Source organism: Podarcis melisellensis (genome assembly GCF_964234715.1).
Source record: "Podarcis melisellensis genome assembly, chromosome: 10".
Classification (NCBI taxonomy): Eukaryota; Metazoa; Chordata; class Lepidosauria; order Squamata; family Lacertidae; genus Podarcis; species Podarcis melisellensis.
Window position 1 is genome coordinate 19274976 of NC_138542.1, and position 18703 is coordinate 19293678.

Here is an 18703-nt window from a genome sequence, read left to right on the forward strand (position 1 = left end):
TAGAACGTGATGCACCATGCTTCAAAATTAAAGGCCAATGAAGTTTAAATGATAGCTCAGTGCTTCTTTACAATCATTGACATATCTTTTCTGTGCACCTGAATGTAAATTTCCTTTGGCCTCTATGCTTGTTTTTCCTGTGATATTATAGCTATTCATATTGCTTCCTCCCCTTCTAATTAGTGGGATTTTCAAAATGTGGGAGGACTATACTGTTTTCAGTACAGTAGACCCTCAGGTTACATTACAGTGGTACCTCGGGTTACATACGCTTCAGGTTATAGACTCCACTAACCCAGAAATAGTACCTCAGGTTAAGAACTTTGCTTCAGGATGAGAACAGAAATCATGCTCCAGCGGCGCGGTGGCAGCAGGAGGCCCCATTAGCTAAAGCGGTGCTTCAGGTTAAGAACAGTTTCAGGTTAAGAACAGACCTCCAGAACGAATTAAGTACTTAACCCGAGGTACCACTGTACTCTCAAGTAACGTAAACTTTCGGTTGTGAAAGCAGCAAACCTGGAAGTATTTTTCTGAGTTTCGCCACTCGTCTATGCACAGAAGCGCTCTAATATACTGCAAGCGTGTACAGAAGCGGCGCCTCTGGATACAATTTTTTTGGGGTGCACACGGACCCCTGGAATGAATTAAATTTGTATCCAGAGGGTGCACTGCAATGCCAAACATGCTGACAAGCCCATTGTGCAGCAATGCAAATACAATCCACTAACTGCTAGGCTAGGGATGCGAGTGGTGCTGTTGTCTAAACCACTGAGCCTTGGACTTGCCGATCGGAAGGTCGGCAGTTTGAATCCCTGCGATGGGGTGAGCTCCCGTTGCTCAGTCCCAGCTCCTGCCAACCTGGCAGTTCGAAAGCACATCAAAGTCCAAGTAGATAAATAGGTACCGCTCTGGCGGGAAGGTAAATGGCGTTTCCGTGCACTGCTCTGGTTCGCCTGAAGCGGCTTAGTCATGTTGGCTACATGACCCGGAAAAACTGTCTGCGGATAAACGTCAGCTCCCTCGGCCAGTAAAGGGAGATGAGCACCGCAACCCCAGAGTCCTTCATGACTGGACTTAACTGTCAGGGGTTCTTTACCATTACTTTTAAACTGCTAGGCTAATTTTTAAAAAATAGAGTGGAAAGCAGCTAGGGAAATACTTGTATGGTTGCTGGCTACAAAATAGTTGGGAAGATGTCCTTGTTTAGTTCAGTACAGGATGGTAATTATTAATTCATTTGGTAGGAAGGCAGGCTTCTACAAACAGGTAGCTCTCCTCTTACACAGGGGTTATGCTCCTGGCTATCACGTTTAAGCAAAATCCTGCAAAGCCAGAAGAACCCCTGCAACAGCTCCACCTGCTTGAAGCCAGTGCCCAACTGTCCTTGCCATGCAATGTGAAAAGCTTTTAAATCCCCAAGGCTCTGAGAAGGTTGCAAGGGGGCTCCCACAAGATCTCAGAAAGCCAGTGTTAGAAACTGAGATATGAAAGCTAGCAGCTAAATGGCACCTTGAACCTAGGTTATGGGCGCAACAATGGAATGTCTAGTCACGCTTGTTTTTATAACAAGAATGCAAAGCTGAAAATGAACTGCAGCTGAAATATTGTGTTCATTTTTCACATGCTCTAGTCCTTCCCGTAATATTCTTAATATCTGTTCTCCAGTCCTCAGAGAATAGCTGGAAGTGGGGAGGCAGAAAAAGGTCCGCCTTTCCTTCCATTCTGCAGTTTTAATCTGAAATCTCAGGTGCAGTACTGCACCCAGAGCTCAGAAACTGCTCATGCTAATAAAATTCCCTGTCGTAATATGCGCCTAGAACAATGGGAGTTTCGAACACTTCAGACAGCCCTAGGAGGGCAGAATTTCTCACTCTCCTACTTATATATGCATGTTACCCATGTAAAGCTGGGATCACAGGATAGCTGGGATAGCTCCGTTGGTAGAGCATGAGACACTTCAATCTCAGAGCTATGGGTTTGAGCCCCATGTTGCAGGGGGTTGGACTAGATGACTCTTGTGGTCCCTTCCAACTCTACAATTCTATTATTCTAAGTAAATAAGCGTAAGATGTGCGTTACCTGTACATGTGTGCACACAGAACACAGGAGATTAAACACAATTATCTGAGGTTTTTATTGGAAGCATCTTACTGAGTCCAGTGGGACTTATTCCCAAATAACTGTACCTTTGATTGCAATCTTAGGCCACATTCCAGTAAAAGCACTTGATTATTGAGCTGGCAACAACATGAACGGGGTACGGTGGAAATGCTAATCATGAAATGAAATTTAGTGTGAGCTCCTTATACTAAACTTGGATTTTAACAGGTATAGAACTCATAATTTCAAGCCTTTTCTTTAGCCACTTTATTATGTTGGATCAATATGCAGCGGGCCAACTGGCTATCAGGTGACCATAAACCGTGTTCACCTTATTGCCAACCCACGCGGCACCTTCATATGCAGAAAATTAAGTTTAATGCAAGCATACAACAGATGCAGTATGCTTTAAACCGGGGCAGTGATGGTAGTTTGTGTATGGAGGGGTCAGTCTTCTTTCTGTCAAGCGCAACGTTTCCTTAGCAGCCAGCGATCCCTGTGGGAAGGAAGAAGAGAGAGGAGTTAAAAGCAACCTCTAGGTCTGCTCCAGCTGGACCACTTGCACAACCAACTTTTATTTCATTTTACTTGATTACTTCAGTATTTTGCAATTGCAAACCACCTTGGGCGTCTTGGCAGAAAAGCAGCCTATAAAAGCAACAAGTTAAGTAATGCAATGGTCCTTTGAGGGGACCATGCTGGAGGCAAAAAGAGAGCGCGAAGAACCAAATATGTGTGAACAACCTGAGGGAGAGCAACAGAAATTAGGAATTTGTGCAGCGCTTCAACATATTCAAAGGCACTTTTCAAAACTACCTCAGCCGTCCACCACCGCTATGAAAAGGTAGGGCGGTAGCGCTAGCTCCGTATTTTAGGTGGGAATTTTTGTTTTAAACCTACCGAGAATTTACCCTAGAAATCCCAAACAAATATAAAATATTTATAAATATATATACTGTATATGTATACGTATAAATATAAAATATTTATAAATATATATAAATATGCATATGTATAAATATAAATATAAAATATGTATAAATATATAGAGTGCTATTTTCCTAGAAAAAGAGGTGCCAGAACTCAACATGAACGCCTCCCTCGTTCTTTTATAATGGCAATGGCGCCCACTTGATGGGAGCCGGAACTGAGTTCCGCCTTGAAAATTACCCTGAATATATTGTTTAAACTGTGCGCGCGCGCGACCATTGACCCTCCTTCCGAGCACGAGCCACTCGGGTGCAAAACAACCTCTCCCGCAACACGCCCCGCCCTCTTGGAGAAATATGGAGATCAGCGGGAGGAAACCAACCAATAGCTGCTCGGAGCGACTAAGGCCAAGCGCTTCCCGTTTTAAAACCTTCGCTCTGCGCATGCGCATCCTGGCTTGGTCTTACGGGCATACAGAGATGTACATCTTAAGTCTCTGACACGGAAGCGACCTTGCGCGACGTCTCTGACGCAGAGCCCTTTTGCGCATGCTCACGCGGAGGTTGCCTGTACGCTCCGCCCGCCCTGTCATGTGATCGAAGCGCTGGCGTGCGCTCCTCCGCCCTCGGAGGCATTGCCTTTCCCTACAGCCGGCGGCTTGCGCACGCGCGTCGCCTTCACTGGCTCGCCGGCTTCCGTAGGTTCTCCGGATTGGTCTGTTGTTGTTGTTTTTTGTTGCCCCAGAATCCCTTGCGCGCGGCAGCTGACATATAGTAGCTATGGCCGGAGTCCTGAAGAAGGTGAGAGGGTTGAGGTCGGTCGCGGGGCGGGCGTCGTGCGGGTCCCCTCGTACGGGTTGCTTAACCAAGGGCGAAAGCTCGCTTCATAGGACGAGGGGAGGCTGCTTGTGGCTCCCTCAGTGGGGACGCAGCCTGACCCCTTGGCTGCGAAGATACCAAGGATGAGGCGAACCCTATGCGTGCTGCCATGAACGCGTTAATAATAACTTATGCGTGCTGCCTGTCTGGCAGGGTTTCCCGATGTGAGGGACATAAATGTCACCAGAGACTCATCACTTGGTGTCTTGTGGCAGCTCCCCTGGTAAAAGGGCTGGGTTGTTGTAGTTATCCAGTGCTTTTTTTCTAAAAAAAAATTTAGGGGTACTCTCATTTTGACTCAAGAAAATCACAATTTTATAGTTCAAATCGGGAAAAATAAATACAGTAAATGGACGAAAGGCTGCCATTGGGGGTAGCAATGGAACTGACGATCCACCGCAAAAGAACTGATGATTCACCGTGCTAGAGAAGAAATTTTTTTTTAAAAAAATTAATTTCTTCTCCCATTAGATTCACAAAATGTTTAGGGGTATGTGTACCCCTGTGTCCCCAGGAAAAAAAAGCACTGTAGTTATCCTTTTTTAAACTCTGGTCCATGCAAGTGAAGCTGCTCGCCTCAAGTTTCCAGTAGCTTTGGGGTAATGTCCTGGGTGTGTCAAGGATCAAGATGATCAAGGATCTGGAAACCCGTGCATTGCAATGGGTTTTGGATTAGATGACCCTCGTGGTCTCTTCCAGCTCTACAGTTCTGTGATCTTCCAGTTTGGGATCCCAGCCTCATGAGGAATGGTTGAAGGAGGTGGGTGTCTTTAGCGTGGGAAATAGGAGAACTTCCTGACAGTAAGAGCTTCTTTGACGATGGAACAGACTCTGGGAGGTTGTGGACTTTTCTTCGTTAGAGAGTTTTAAGCAGGTGTCGTGGATTGAGATTCCTGCGTTGTAGTGGGTTGGACTAGATGACCCATAGAATCTACAATTCTGTGATTCTATGATGTGGTGGATGTGTTGCTTGGTGCAGCATCCAAACAACAAAAGCATTTTTTGAGCTTCAGAAACAATATTTTTATACACACGCAAATGTAAAACTCATCTTAAAACGATCCTTAATTAAGGATACTTATTAAACTTATCTATTTTTAAATCTCTGCAGACCACTGGACTAGTTGGGCTAGCTGTATGTGAGGCACCACATGAGGTAAGTATAAAGCATTTGCTCATTTGTAATTGAAGAAAACATGAGGAAAGTATTGCTTACCAGGAGCATATTTCATCTTAATAAGTTGAGATATGAAGAACTGTTTTGACTGTGCACATAGCCAAGAAGTAAATCAGCAGTCTTCCAATAACTAGAGTTTTCCATGCTTCTGAATGTTAAGTTGGCTCATTTTATATGTTGCATTAGATTTATTAAAGTAATTAATCTTAATGTTCTAACTACCTTAACATGCAATTTCTCCAGTATCTTGAATTTGAGGTGGTTAAGATTCTAATAGTTTTGCAGAATTGTTCCCTTTGCTACTGAAGAAAGCTGTGAACTTTATAGTCATTTTTATTACAATTCTTAGTTCACTGTATAGACTTTTATGGTTCACCTTAAATTAATGTTTGCTATCTGATCTTTTCAGCGCCTCCGGGTACTCTACTCAAAAATCCTTGCTGCTCTGGATAGTATGCCCAAAGATGCATCATATAGGAAGTATACGGAGAACATTGTAAATGAGCGGTTTGATATAGTAAAAACAGTAAGTATGTCATACATTTTAAGCATCTCAAATTATATTGTTCAAGTGGCCTATTGTCCCTTGCTTCACTTACCACATTTGCTTTTTGAATGCTGTCCAATAGAGATGCATCATAAACTGGCACTAGTTGCCATGGGACTGGAGAGCTGAACAGAAAGGCCACTCTGGCCTCTCCTATCAGCTGTAAAATCTAGGGCAGCTGGGAGGCTGCACACATACACACACCCTTTCAAGTAGGGTATTAAGGCAAGGTGGTCATCCATTGACCTGAGAAGGAGCAGTAGCAAGTTTGCTTCTCTCAAGACTGCAGAGCTGAAGGAAAACACACTTTGGCATCACCATCATCATTATTATTAGATTTATATACCACCCTTCATCAAAAGATCTTAGGGTGATTCACAAAATAAAAATGCAAGAGGAAACCACAAATAAATAGTTATAACAGAAGCAACAAAACATTAACCCCTCCCCTCTCACCCAAACACTGGACCAGGAACTAAGGGCTACTGGGTGTGTGGATTCCTTGAGGATCATTCATTCAAATGTTTCCAGTGAATTCAGCAGGGCTTATAGGATTGCAGCCTTGGTTTTAGTTTCATCTTGCACTCATCCCAGAAGAACTGTTATAGGTTATACAGTGCATTTGTTTTGTATTGTATAGGTTTGTATGTCTGTGTGTTCTCTGGAGACCAGAATAAGAATAGTCTACTTACCTAATGTCTTTTAGCAAGTTTGTCAATATCAGATCAAGATATACATTTTAGTACTCCATCATAACTTAATTTCCACCCCCCCTTGAATGGTTAAAATACCAACATTATTTATTTATTTATTATACCCCGCCCATCTGGGTGGGTTTCCCCATCATATCTGATGTTTGAAAAGCCTTAACTTTTCCATAAGGGTAATCTGAACTACTACTTGCTTGTTGAATTGAAAGGTTGTGGACATATGCAGCTGGCAACCTATGGCTTCATATTCCTTTTGACATTCTGAGAAAGAACTACTATTCTAGATTATATGCCACTTTTGGAAAATACTCATTGTGTTAGATATAGTTAAACATCAGAGCACATCTGAGCCTTTCACTTGTTCTTGAACTTGCAGGAACCTGATGTGCAAAAACTGGAAAGTAAAATCAATGGTGGACAGATAGAAGAAGTGATTTTGCAGGTAATATCTTCTTTGCAAATATCTAATTATTTAGCAAATATAGTACTTGCCAAATATGCAACTGTTTCTTATAGGCTCTTCTGGGAAAAAAAATGAAAGGAATCCAATTATCTGTTTAAAATGCTGAATTCTGAAAGTGAGACATTATTTTTTTTGGGGGGGGGGGGGTCCTCTGTAAAAAAAATGTAGTCTGTTTGATGTCAATATGGAGACCAGCCTTTACTGCAGCAAAATATGAAATGTTAACTGTCACTATAAAAAAAACCACAATGCAATCCTTTGATTACTTTTAAGTAAGTCTCACTGAATCTCACCAAATATAGTGTTATTATACATGGCAAACTAAATTTTGCTGCTGAATAGAAAAAAAAAAATTCCTAGCAATGTAGCCGATCGCTTAACCTCTCATGTCCTAATAAGGCAGATATAAAGACGAGTGCGACAGCATTTGCTACACTGATGGAACCTTTTCTAACATAACCTTGTCTATACTGCCCCTCAAAACTATGGTACTCTTTGAAATATTGGTAGCAAAAACCCTTATTACAAAAATGTTGAGGCCTGCATACAACTAACTAGGCATGCAATCAGGAGTCAGTGCAAGGACTCCTGCTAGCACAACAGGGAATGATTTCCCCACCCTTTATACCCCTCCCAATGGGCTTGGGGAGGGGGTGCCTGGAAAACCCCCAAAACAGCACGTGGGGGTAGGAGAGACCATTCCATTGGGCTATCTGAAATATTTGGGAGGATGGGACTATTGAAAGAGCACAGTGCTGACTTCCCCCCTTTGTTTTCTCTGTTACCCCATTACGGAGCTCTAAGCAGGCTTTACCAGACTATCTACTGTGTACATTGCTGTTTGGTGCATTGACAGTCAAAAGACTTGGTCAGAAGATATAAAGTGTTTATGTATTCCAGTGCTGTACCAATTAAATTGTTTAATAAAAATCAGTGTCAACAAAAATCTGTATTTTAGTATGTAATTAGTGGATCTAGTGGATAATTGTCTATCTTAGATGCAGCAACTTTGGGAAGGCTGGTTTTTAATTTTTTTTTTTTTTTTAAACAGGCTGAAAGTGAGCTCAGCTTAGCCAGGAAAATGGTGCAGTGGCGACCCTGGGAGCCTTTGGTTGAAGAACCTCCATCTGATCAGTGGAAATGGCCAATATAGTTAATGTTATTTGTAGCTTTTGGAAGTGAAAAAGATGTAATCAAATGTATGCTGGACATGAATGAAAAATATCTTAATTCTACTCCTAAGATTTGTTTGCTATAATTATTGGTTATATATCCAAGTAAGCTGTACTCAAAGCAGACCTGTTGAAATTAATGGCATGTTAGTTCAGTGCATCTTCCCTGAATATGACTAGCATTGATTACAACCCATTAGTTGGAAGATCACTGTGAACTTGCCACCAGGTGTGACTGGTTCTCAACAATTTAACTGTTATAATCTTAAATTCTATAGACACTTGCATGTATGGGAATCTGTATAGGGCATATAAGAACCTTCTTCCCCCACTCTGCCACCAACAACCCAGCGCATGGGTTCCAACCCAGTGCATTCTTGAACAAGCAGATGGGCTAGATGAGCATTTGGAAGAAATGAACAGGCTTCCTGTTCCTTGGACTGCTTTGGTATAGTACCTGTTTGAGTCTCCATGCTTGTGGAAGGGGAGGGAGCGCAACCCCCCCCCGAACTCTCTTATTCCCTGCTGGATTTCTTATGTGCACAGGAGAAAGACTGAGTCTATTAGGTTCTAGAACAAGCTGCTAATAACATAGGCTGTATTGGAGGAGGAGGTCATCCATGGATTACCTCCACTCTCAGAGGAAGAGGAGAAGGGCTTAGTGGCAAAGCATCTGCTGCCTGTTGGAGTAGACAACATTGATCTAGATTACCAATCCCTTGACTCTATGAGGCAGCTTCCTATGTGCCAGAGCTATCTAAGTTTTGTATCCCTGTGGAGGAAGGAACAGTTCTCAATTTCCATGCTGTTTCCATTGGCAGAGCAGAGCTGCCTGCTTTCTCTGGTTCATTAGCCTTTCCCCCCAAGTAATACAGTGGTACCTCGGGTTACAGACGCTTCAGGTTACAGACTCCGCTAACCCAGAAATAGTACCTCGGGTTAAGAACTTTGCTTCAGGATGAGAAAAAAAATCTTGCGGCGGCAGCAGGAGGCCCCAATAGCTAAAATGGTACCTCAGGTTAAGAACAATTTCAGGTTAAGAACGGACCTCCGGAACGAATTAAGTTCTTAACCCGAGGTACCACTGTAGTTGACCTTGTTTTCTTTTCTAGCTTGGGTAGGATGAAAAAGGGAAGCTTTCAGAAGTGACTTGGTGAGTTCATTTTGTGGCATGGGAAGTGGCAGCTTCCCAAACAGCAAAGATTTGCTCCTTCCTATCTTACCAGCCAAAGTGATGCCACCAGGGCAAGAGGCTGCTACTGATGAGTCTGGGGATAGCAAAAACCTGTGCATGCAACAATAAAACTTTTACTCTGTATGACGCGGGTGGGGAGCCTGTGCCCGTTAAATGTTCTTTAAGTCCCATCAGTTCTGACCATTGGCCATGCTGTCTGAGATTGAAAGAAACTGGAGTCCCAACAACATATGGAGGAGCCACCCCTGGTTTTATGCTTTACTGACATTTAAAGCTGATTGCTGCTCGCTTGGAAATATATTTTAAAGTACTGTAATTCTTCAAATCACTGTGACTGAAGAATGCTTGGTGTTAGATGGCACCTGTAAACACAGTTATTTGCTATCTTGTAAAAAATACTGTGTTTTAGAAGGAAAGCCACTAGAGGGCATCAAGTGTAACAGTGTGGTAAACGTTAAATACAGAAGGAAGGGTCACAACTGGATGAAGATGACTATGGTAAAAAGAAACATAAAATCAGTGCAACACAAATGCTCTTGCAAATTTCACCAAGATGAAAAGCCTGTATCCTTGTGACTAAAACTTGAATTTTCTTATTGGCTTCAAGCTCCTTTCCTCACTTTTTGTGAAGGTGGCTAACTTCTTGTGTTAATTTCTGGTATGTTTGAACATTGTTTCGCTTATCAAATATTATACAGTTACCATGTTCTCCATAGCAATCTAAACTGAATTCCATAGAATTCCAACTAGTAAAAGAAAAGAAAGGCAATATAAGAAAAAAACAATGAAAATACAGTTAAATTTGGATCGTTAATGTTCCATCACATGTCAATCACAAATTCACAGGCTCACCGTGGCGTGGGACCACCTGAGTGATGCTACTGGACAGTTGATGGTCCACGGGCCACAATTTGGCAAGCCCTGACATAGAGGGAATAAATGCCATGTAGCTTTCCCGGAAGTTGTATTGTGGTGAACTCATACTCTGCCGTAGTGTGACACTGCACTTCTATGCCCCTTTTAAAACAAAATGAGTGTTTATAAAGGCAGCCAATCATTCAAACCTGTAAAGCTTTTACTTCCAATTTAGTGTGCTTTAAAGTTTAGAATGCAGCTTTATGCACCTAGTCCAAGGTACAAAATACACAGGTGTCAAAGAGGACAGTGCTGCCTTTAGTGTGGAGAGGGATCTTCAAGAGGCGCAGCTGCAAAAACAACTCTCTTATTGGGTTAGTGCTATCATTAGATCAGCTAGGCAACTGTCTGGGATGCAGATCTCAGAGGGCAGCTTTATACCCATTAGTTTTTGTTATATCTTTAAAAATTCTGATATTTTACTTTTATATGTTGAAGCATTTTATCATTTTAAAGTCAATTCATACATTAGAATTAGTTTTTCACAAAATGAGCGTCATCTAGTCCAACCCTCTGAAAGGCAGGGAAAGCTCAGCAGCAAGCAAAGCAAGGTTTTTGTGCGCCTGAAACTTGACACTCTGAAGAGACTTAAACTTTTACATCACAATTCAGAAGATGTTTTTGTGCTAAAACATTTTCTTTTGTATTTGAGGAAGATAATCAAAGGTTGTGGTATAACTTATTCCCCCTCCCCAACATCTTTGTTAAAAGTTAAAAAGTACATAACCATATGTGCACTAAACATTGAGAGAATAAAAGAGAAACAGCACCTGTAGAAGGGAAAGTAAGGGGGGGGAACCCCAAAACTGTATACTTTACAAAATCGTGATTGTACTTCACCAGATCTTAACCTATTACGATACAATACGATATATCTTTATTGTCATTGTCCCATGCAGGACAATGAAATTGAAAGACTACATAACAGTATTTGTAAGAATGGATTCCAAAAACCATTGAATTTGTCCATGGCAATTCTGCGTTTATATGCAACTTGTTCATATGTTGCGAGTTTGTGTAAGTCTTCAATCGTTGAAGGGAGCTGCATTTTTATTTTTCCAATTCATCAGTATTCTTGCACGTTAGAATAAATGGAACAGTTTCAGGTTTTGTGCTTTTTTTCTGCAAGGCATTTTTCTGCAAAAGCATTCTTTTTGGGGTTGTGTGCAAGTAGTGAGCCTTGCCTAGCGCGCAAAATAACAGCCTGGCGATGGTACTGACAGCCCCGCTTGCACCGCACAGCAGTCAAGCGCCTGCACCCTCCACCTCGCCAGCCCCGCTGTATGGAAAACTCCTGGCATGCAAGAGTGTGTCGCGCATGCGTCCCCTTCAGCTACACATTGATTGGCACGCTTTGTCCTTCCTCTCGCGAGAGTTGGCGGCGCCGCGGTTGCTATGGATACGGCGACTCTCCGTTCCCGCTTGGAGGCGGAGCGGGTCGGGCTGATCCAGCGGCCGCTTCGGGGAACTTACGCGAGGACCTAGCGCTACGGTGAGCTCCTCCGCCTTTATTAATGGCGTCATTAATATCATTATCATTATTATCATTATTAACCACCCGGCGTGAGAATAACGCAGAGAAGCTGGAAGGGAGCAGGAGCTGAGGCGGAGCCGCCATGACGTGAAGCTGAGCGCTGTACTACAGTTCCCGACATGCTGTGCGCGAGGGCTACGTTTAAATGGCGTCATGGCGGCGGCGCAAAGCACCTCGGGACAAGTAGTCGGTTGGTTTTGAGCGGGTTAATTGAGCAGCGGGTTTTCCTTGTCCCCTCCCTCCGCCTCACATAAATAATGATGGCTAGCTCGTGTTGCATTCTGGGAGCTGTAGTTCCTGTGCGCGTCGGGCACTAAAGACGTGGTACATGTGATACCACTTGATTTAATTGATGATAAAATAAAAAAAATAAAAATTATAATTAAAAAATAAAGGTGCTGCTTGCTGATTGCTGCTGCTCCTTAAACAACATTTTTCTCTTTTATTCATGCTTAACTTTCCAAATGCAATCATTTCTGTGTAGTCCAAATAGTTTGCATGTGCCCCCTTAAAATGTACCAATGTTGATAGATGGGAGATTAATTTTAATGAGTAGATTCACTAGTTAAGAAACCTAATTTCAATGACAAGTTTTAAAATGTAGATTTCTTTTAAGTCCTTCAGCATAGAAAAGTAGGAGTTGTAACTGGACAAAGAAGAAAAGCATGCTGTTCATTTAGTGTCCATGGGATATGCTCTTAACTAGTCTCTAAAGTTGCATTCTGGAATGTAAAAGTAGTCGGCCCCACAACACAGCAAAATTTTATAGTTCGTGTATGCGTAGTAGGATGAGGTCCATCCACCCAGCAGTTGTGTTGTACAACGGGCAACCAGTTATTCAAGACAAAGGACTAAATGTACTTTTTTGTTCACATTTCCCTGTAAATTATGCTTTCAGCTCATGTGAAGGTTAAAAAGGTGTACTTCTTCTTTCAGGAAAATGGCTGATCCAGAAGAAAAGGAAGGTGGCCTGGCTGAAGCAGAGGCTGAAATGCAAGTTTTAGAGGAAACTTCTGAAACAAACCAAGCAGAAGAAAGTGCCAAGACTATAGGAACTACACAAGAGCAGACAGGTGCAACACAGCAGAATGAAACAAACCTGCCTATGGAGCAGGAACAAGGCCCAGAATTAGCAACACGTGAATTGGGTGAATCTGAGGAACCACTACAGGAGCTGACAGCTACTGAGGAACCAGCCGCTGCAGAGGAACCGGCTGTCATGGCGGAAGTAGCCACTGCTGAGGACCCAGCTGCCACTGAGGAACTAGCCGCTGCTACGGTACCGGCTGCCACTGAGGAACTAGCTGCTGCGGAGGAATTAGTAGAGGGGCCAAGCATTGCTGGGGAACAGGACCAGAATCTTCCTGCAACTGAGGAACCTGGCGTTGCTGCAGAAGGGGTTCAGGAGCCAGCTACTGCAGACGGACTGACAAAGGGTTTGGAAGTGATAGAAAAAGAAGAGGAAGCTCATCCAAAATCCCAGGATGTGGTCCCAGGGTTTCAGGAAGCTATTCTAGAGGTCCAAGATCTTGGTGTCAAAATCGAAACACCTATAGTTGACACAGATGCATCTAATATCACAGTTGCTGCTGATGCTGCTTCTGTTGGTGCTGCTGAAAGTTTTTCTGAAAGGGCGGCTGATTTTGCAGCACATATGCATGCTGCAAGTGCTTTGTTAACAGAAGCGTTAGCATCTGAAAGAGAAGAGTCTGAAGCAAGTACCGAAGAAGCTACTGTAACAGGTGGGCAGTTATCAGATACTTTATATAGCTTCTGCCTTTACTACTAAGAACTGTTACTGATTAGATGATGTTAATAATGTTAATGACTGAAATGCGTCATTTGCTTAGGTCCACTAAAATCACTTCCAGCTAGTGGCTCCTTAGTAAATAATTATTAATAATAATAATAATAATTTATTACTTGTACCCCGCCCATCTGGCCTGGCCTCCCCAGCTACTCTGGGCAGCTTCCAACAGTATATTAAAAACACCATAAAACAGCAAACATTAAAAACTTACCTAAACAGGGATGCCTTCAGATGTCTTCTAAAAGTCAGATAGTTGTTTATTTCCTTGACATCTGGTGGGAGAGCATTCCACAGGGCAGGCGCCACAGCCTGGTTCCCTGTAACCTCACTTCTCGCAGTGAGGGAACTGCAAGAAGGCCCTTGGCACTGGACCTCGGTTTATATGCTTCTTTCCCACAAATTGAGCCCAATGAAGTGTACAAGGAGGATAGTAAAATAAATCAGCAAATAAATCTAAAAACAAAAACTAAACATTGTATAGCAACCACCAATTTACAGAAAAATGACAAGAAAAAAAATGCCGAAAGCTGCATGGAAGAGTCATGTCTTGCAAAATCACTGTGATGCAGTTTGCTGAAGCTATAGAGTAGGAGAATGAATGCTACCATTTGGGTCCCTCAACTGAAAAGGGTCAGTTTCAGGAGCTTGCCAAGCCTCCATGGGTTTGGCAACAAATACTTACATGGTGACCTCAACCAAGTTAGGCTCATTCCTAAATGTGGCTTTTGATATTCAGTAAGCATGCCTAGAATTGCACTGTCAGATTTGTATGTGGGAGAAATAATTATTTTTTTGTATACATGTACTCCAGCATTTGTACAAAAGCTGTCCATATGAGCAAAAGCTTCCCAATTGATTTCAGTGGTCTGGGTCCTGCACACCCCGTGCAAGTGAAATTAAGTTTTGTTCATATCTAGAGACACCACTCTGGGTACAAGGTATATATTGCTGGTGTGTGCATAGAGTAAATTGTTGCTGCTTCTGATCATTATAACAGCTAAAGGATTATACATCATTGTCTCTTTTCTGTATGTTTTTATTTTAAATGGTGTCATAGTTATTATTCTATAATAGCAGATCTTGAAATAATTACATTTAAAAGAAGTAGATTATAACATGTCACATAATCTGTTACATTAAAAAAAAAATTCTACCAAGGCCAGAAGAGAAGGAAAGGTAAATTCAGCAGTAACTTGACTTAATTCATCTAACTAAACAGTACAGTTTTTAGAATCTGTCGTTGATGAAATACAATAACAGATCTTTTGTTTTTGTTTTTCCAGTTCGATTCATGCTACATCCTGCTATCCAGGTTTTCACTAAGTCTTTTAACATTAACCAAACCGTGGAGCAAATGAAGAAGTACTTCGCAGGACGCTTAAAAGTACCACTGGATATTTTACAAATTATGTTGCTAGGTATGTATAAACCACTAGTGAGAATTAGAGTGAGTATTGATCAAGGTTTGCTTATGAACAACAGCAACAGAAAAGTTGTAATTTGCTAGAGAGAGTTCGTATTTTGCTGTTGTCTTATTTAGTTTTCAATTTTTGTTTGGTCTATGTCAATTTGTCTTGATGTTAATTTGAGTCATTCTCATAAAGATAAGTAGTTCCTTTGTTAAACTCTTGCTTTATAATAGACGAACTAGATAGAAGATGGATGTGGAGAAAAAAGCTTTGACTGGGATATCAGTTGGGACAGCATTGCCACAGGCTTCCCCTAAGTTTGGTTGCATTTCCAAAACCATCCTTAATTTTCTTTTCTAAAAAAAGAAAATGTTGATCTTTTTATTTGATGTGAAATATTAATAATCACTGTTTACTTTTAGGGCGAATAACTGACAATAGTGAAACACTATGGAATCTTGATGCTAAACCTTATGGGACCATACAAGTTGATATGTTCTCCCTTGATGAAGAAAACTTTCCCCTTAAAGCATCTAAACTCCTAGAGGAATACTACATGCCTGATGTTATAACTTTTAAAGTGCAAACAGGTAGACAGCAATGTTGCAACTTGCGCTCTAGCTCATTCTGGTAAGGTATTACTCTGTAACATCCTCTGTATAATTTAATAATACTGTTTAATCTGAACAGATGCAGAAACATTTAAGGAAGTAAACGTGTCAATTAAAAGGCCAAATTTTCAGAAACCGTTTTTGGGTGGATATAGACATAAAGAAACAGGCACAGAATATCATAATGCGGGATCACAGACAGACCCCAAAAAACGTCCAGACAAAGGCTATGAAGAGTTCTGTAGGTCAACACAGGTATGTTTACCAGAGTACAAAATAAAGCACTAATATGAAAATAATCGTATAAAGTGATTGGAAAGCTAAGTAGCTTCTAACAAATTAGAATCCTATAATTATATGAGTTGTTTCTTCATCCATTTGTAAATGTGCTTTGTAGTCATTTTAATTTGTCCCATGTTTCTAGGACAGCCTCTCTTTATTATGTGATCATTAAAATGAATAATTTTATTTCTAGACAGTTGTTGAGAGGAAAAAGCTGCAAAATACGAGAAATTCAACTTCCACTCAGATGACCAAAATTGGTGTCTATATTTCAAATGTCACTGACAGATTGATAGAACCAAAAGGGTATGTGACAGCTGATGAATACCATGCAAGAAGACTTCAGGCAGTAAGTACTCAATCCATTGAATTATCATCTTTAACCCAGCAGATTAAAAGACCCTGCAATCCTATTACCTGAACCCACTTACCTGAAGAGAAGTCCTATTGATTAGACACCTATAACATTAAACTGCAAATCCCAAATGTGATAAGTGAAATTTACATTTAAAGGGGACTCACATTCATCTTAATACATTATGAGTCACACACAGTGCTTCAAGTGGAGTTCCACTCACATAACAGGACTCTCTCTTCATCTCCTTCCTTGCACAAATCTTCTTTGGAGGGTCCCCCCGGCCTGTGGAGCAGATTTTCAGGGTGGGGAGGAGCTTGCACCAGTCAGGAGTGGAAGGGGAAATTGGTTATGCAAGTGGAAGTCTGTTCCGTGAACAGAAAAGCAGCACTGGATGCAAATTTATAATCTTTCTTCACCATATCCTGGTATGGAGAAGGCACATAACTGTTTGTTTCTTTTTTGAAATGCATATTCAGTATAAATAGTATCTGAAGCCATTCTTCACTAGCTTTGGATTTGATAGTCAAACAGCAGAATAGTGTGTGTCTCAGAAGTGAATTCTTATCAAGGCAAGTCCGTAGCTGTCAACTTTCTCCTTTTCTGGTGAGGAATCCTATTCGGAATAAGGGAATTTCCCTTAAAAAAAGGGAAACGTTGACAGCTATGCAAGTATATGATAAAGGCTTGTTTAAGGCAAGTGTTAATTCTGTAAATTGTCAAAAGTTTAAAAATGAAGAAAGCTTGCTCATTTCTCCCCACTTCAATGATTCTTAAATTGTGGTCTGTAAATCACCAGTAGACCTTCCAGAAGACCACAGCAATCAGAATAAAACAATCTATGACTTTTCCTGGGCAAATAATGATGCATATGAAATAAAACCCCACCTTTTTCTTTTCATATTTATCATTTTTTTTGCGCTCTGATATGGTTGTGTTGAATATGTGGGATTTGTCCACGATCCGTGTCGCTGAGATATTTGTCAGTCAAGTCGCTATCGCTCAGGGCCTCTTCTTACATTGCAGTCATTGGCCTCAGTAACAAGGAACAAACCCAAATCAACAATGCATATATGGACTTCCCAGCAAGTCCCCCATTCCTCCCTCTCATTCATTATTTTAGTTAGTGTTCACTGTATGGCTCAGGGATGAGGAATCTGTGACACTCCAGATGTTGCTGAACTACAGTTTCCATCATCCCAGACCACTAGGCCACTTTTGCTGGGCCTGATGGGAATTGGAGTCCAACAACGTCTAGAATGCCACAGGTTCCTCAGCTCTGCTAGAGCTGCATTAGATTGCAGAAACCATCTGTTCTAAATCTAGAAGCATTCTAAGTGGCCTCTATACTTGAATTGCTTCCACCTTAAATTGTGGAACAAACAAATCAGAATAATGCAACAAACTGTAAGAGCTGCTTAGCTGTTCTGAAAGGGATCTCTGCTGAACACAGTGGAGCTTGTGTTTAAACATGTTTAGCATTAGTTTCTAAGGGTATGTCTGCCGTTGCATTTCAAAGCTTAATTTCTGCCCATAGTCACAATTTAAACAACCATGTATGCATTACACATTTTAAAGAACTCTTTATAATAAGGGTCAATTCATCTATTGCTTCATTTAAAGATGTGACATTCTGGTTTGTAAATTACTTACTAAGAAAGCTAGCGAATTTGAAACGTATTTTTCTCGTAATTGCCAAAACATATAACAGATGCAGCAGAATATTGCTTTTTTCTTTCCTGCTATCTCCTATTCCTGTCTACAGGTAATTGTGATACAAACATATTTTCGGCGATGGCTAGCTAAGACTTTAGTAAATAAACTAAAAGAAGAATTGCGTTTGAGACTGGAATGGGAAGAACAAGAAGAACTAAGGAGGCAGAGAGAGAGGGAAGAAAAACTGCTAAGGGAGTATAATCGAAGGCTGAATCCTAGAACAAAGGATGATTTTGAATTACTCTATCATGCTTTAGAATGTAAGAGAATGGTGTGTTTTTTGTTTTTGCATTTAAGAGATGCATATTTTTGGAAATTCTGAAATTTGCTTGGTCAAATACAGGATATAACCATTGGAATTTTTCCTGGGAGGTTTTACACCAAACCACACTGGCTATCATGAAATCACTGTTGAAATGGGATAGCTCATGCAGTTTTTCAATAAAACCATTCCAAATGTCCGTTCAACTTCCAAAATGTTTGGAAACTAAAATGCATCCCTGTCGGATGTTCGGCTTCCAAAAGAATGTTCGAAAACCAGAACACTCACTGCTGGGTTCGGGATCCACGGTACGACTGTACAATCAAATTTCAGCTCCCAAACGCCTCCGTTTTGGAATGTTTCTGCTCCCAAATACCAAAAACCCAGAAGGAAATGCTTCGGTTTTCAAACATTTCAGACGCCGAATGGGCTTCCGGAACGGATTACATTTGACAACTGAGGTTTGACTGTAAAGTGTTTTTTCTTTGCCAATGTAGCTGAGTCCAATGTTAACTAATGAAATGAACTCAAGACACTCATTGGCTGCATAGACATCAGGTTTCATGTAAATTGTGGGCTGGTTTCCAGGAGTCAGAATTTGTTTGCTGCTGAAGATGGGGTGTGTCTTTAATTCCCG

General features: G+C 41.3%; 2 protein-coding genes across 2 annotated transcripts in view; both read left to right on the top strand.

Moving 5' to 3' along the window:
• The first annotated feature begins 3704 nt into the window (after positions 1-3704).
• Positions 3705-8047, top strand: NDUFA5 (NADH:ubiquinone oxidoreductase subunit A5). Its single transcript, XM_081928867.1, has 5 exons — positions 3705-3830; positions 5020-5064; positions 5495-5611; positions 6719-6784; positions 7857-8047. The coding sequence occupies exons 1-5, from the start codon at positions 3810-3812 to the stop codon at positions 7956-7958; spliced, it is 351 nt and encodes a 116-aa protein (XP_081784993.1). The 5' UTR covers positions 3705-3809; the 3' UTR covers positions 7959-8047.
• Positions 8048-11355: 3308 nt separating this feature from the next.
• The window catches only part of IQUB (IQ motif and ubiquitin domain containing), a 34728-nt gene continuing 27380 nt past the window's right edge, over positions 11356-18703 (top strand). The window contains exons 1-7 of the mRNA XM_081928834.1: positions 11356-11579; positions 12558-13363; positions 14715-14849; positions 15263-15430; positions 15531-15706; positions 15927-16082; positions 17854-18064. Coding sequence (XP_081784960.1) covers positions 11371-11579; positions 12558-13363; positions 14715-14849; positions 15263-15430; positions 15531-15706; positions 15927-16082; positions 17854-18064 — 1861 coding nt within the window. The 5' untranslated portion in view covers positions 11356-11370. The remainder of the gene's footprint in view (positions 11580-12557; positions 13364-14714; positions 14850-15262; positions 15431-15530; positions 15707-15926; positions 16083-17853; positions 18065-18703) is intronic.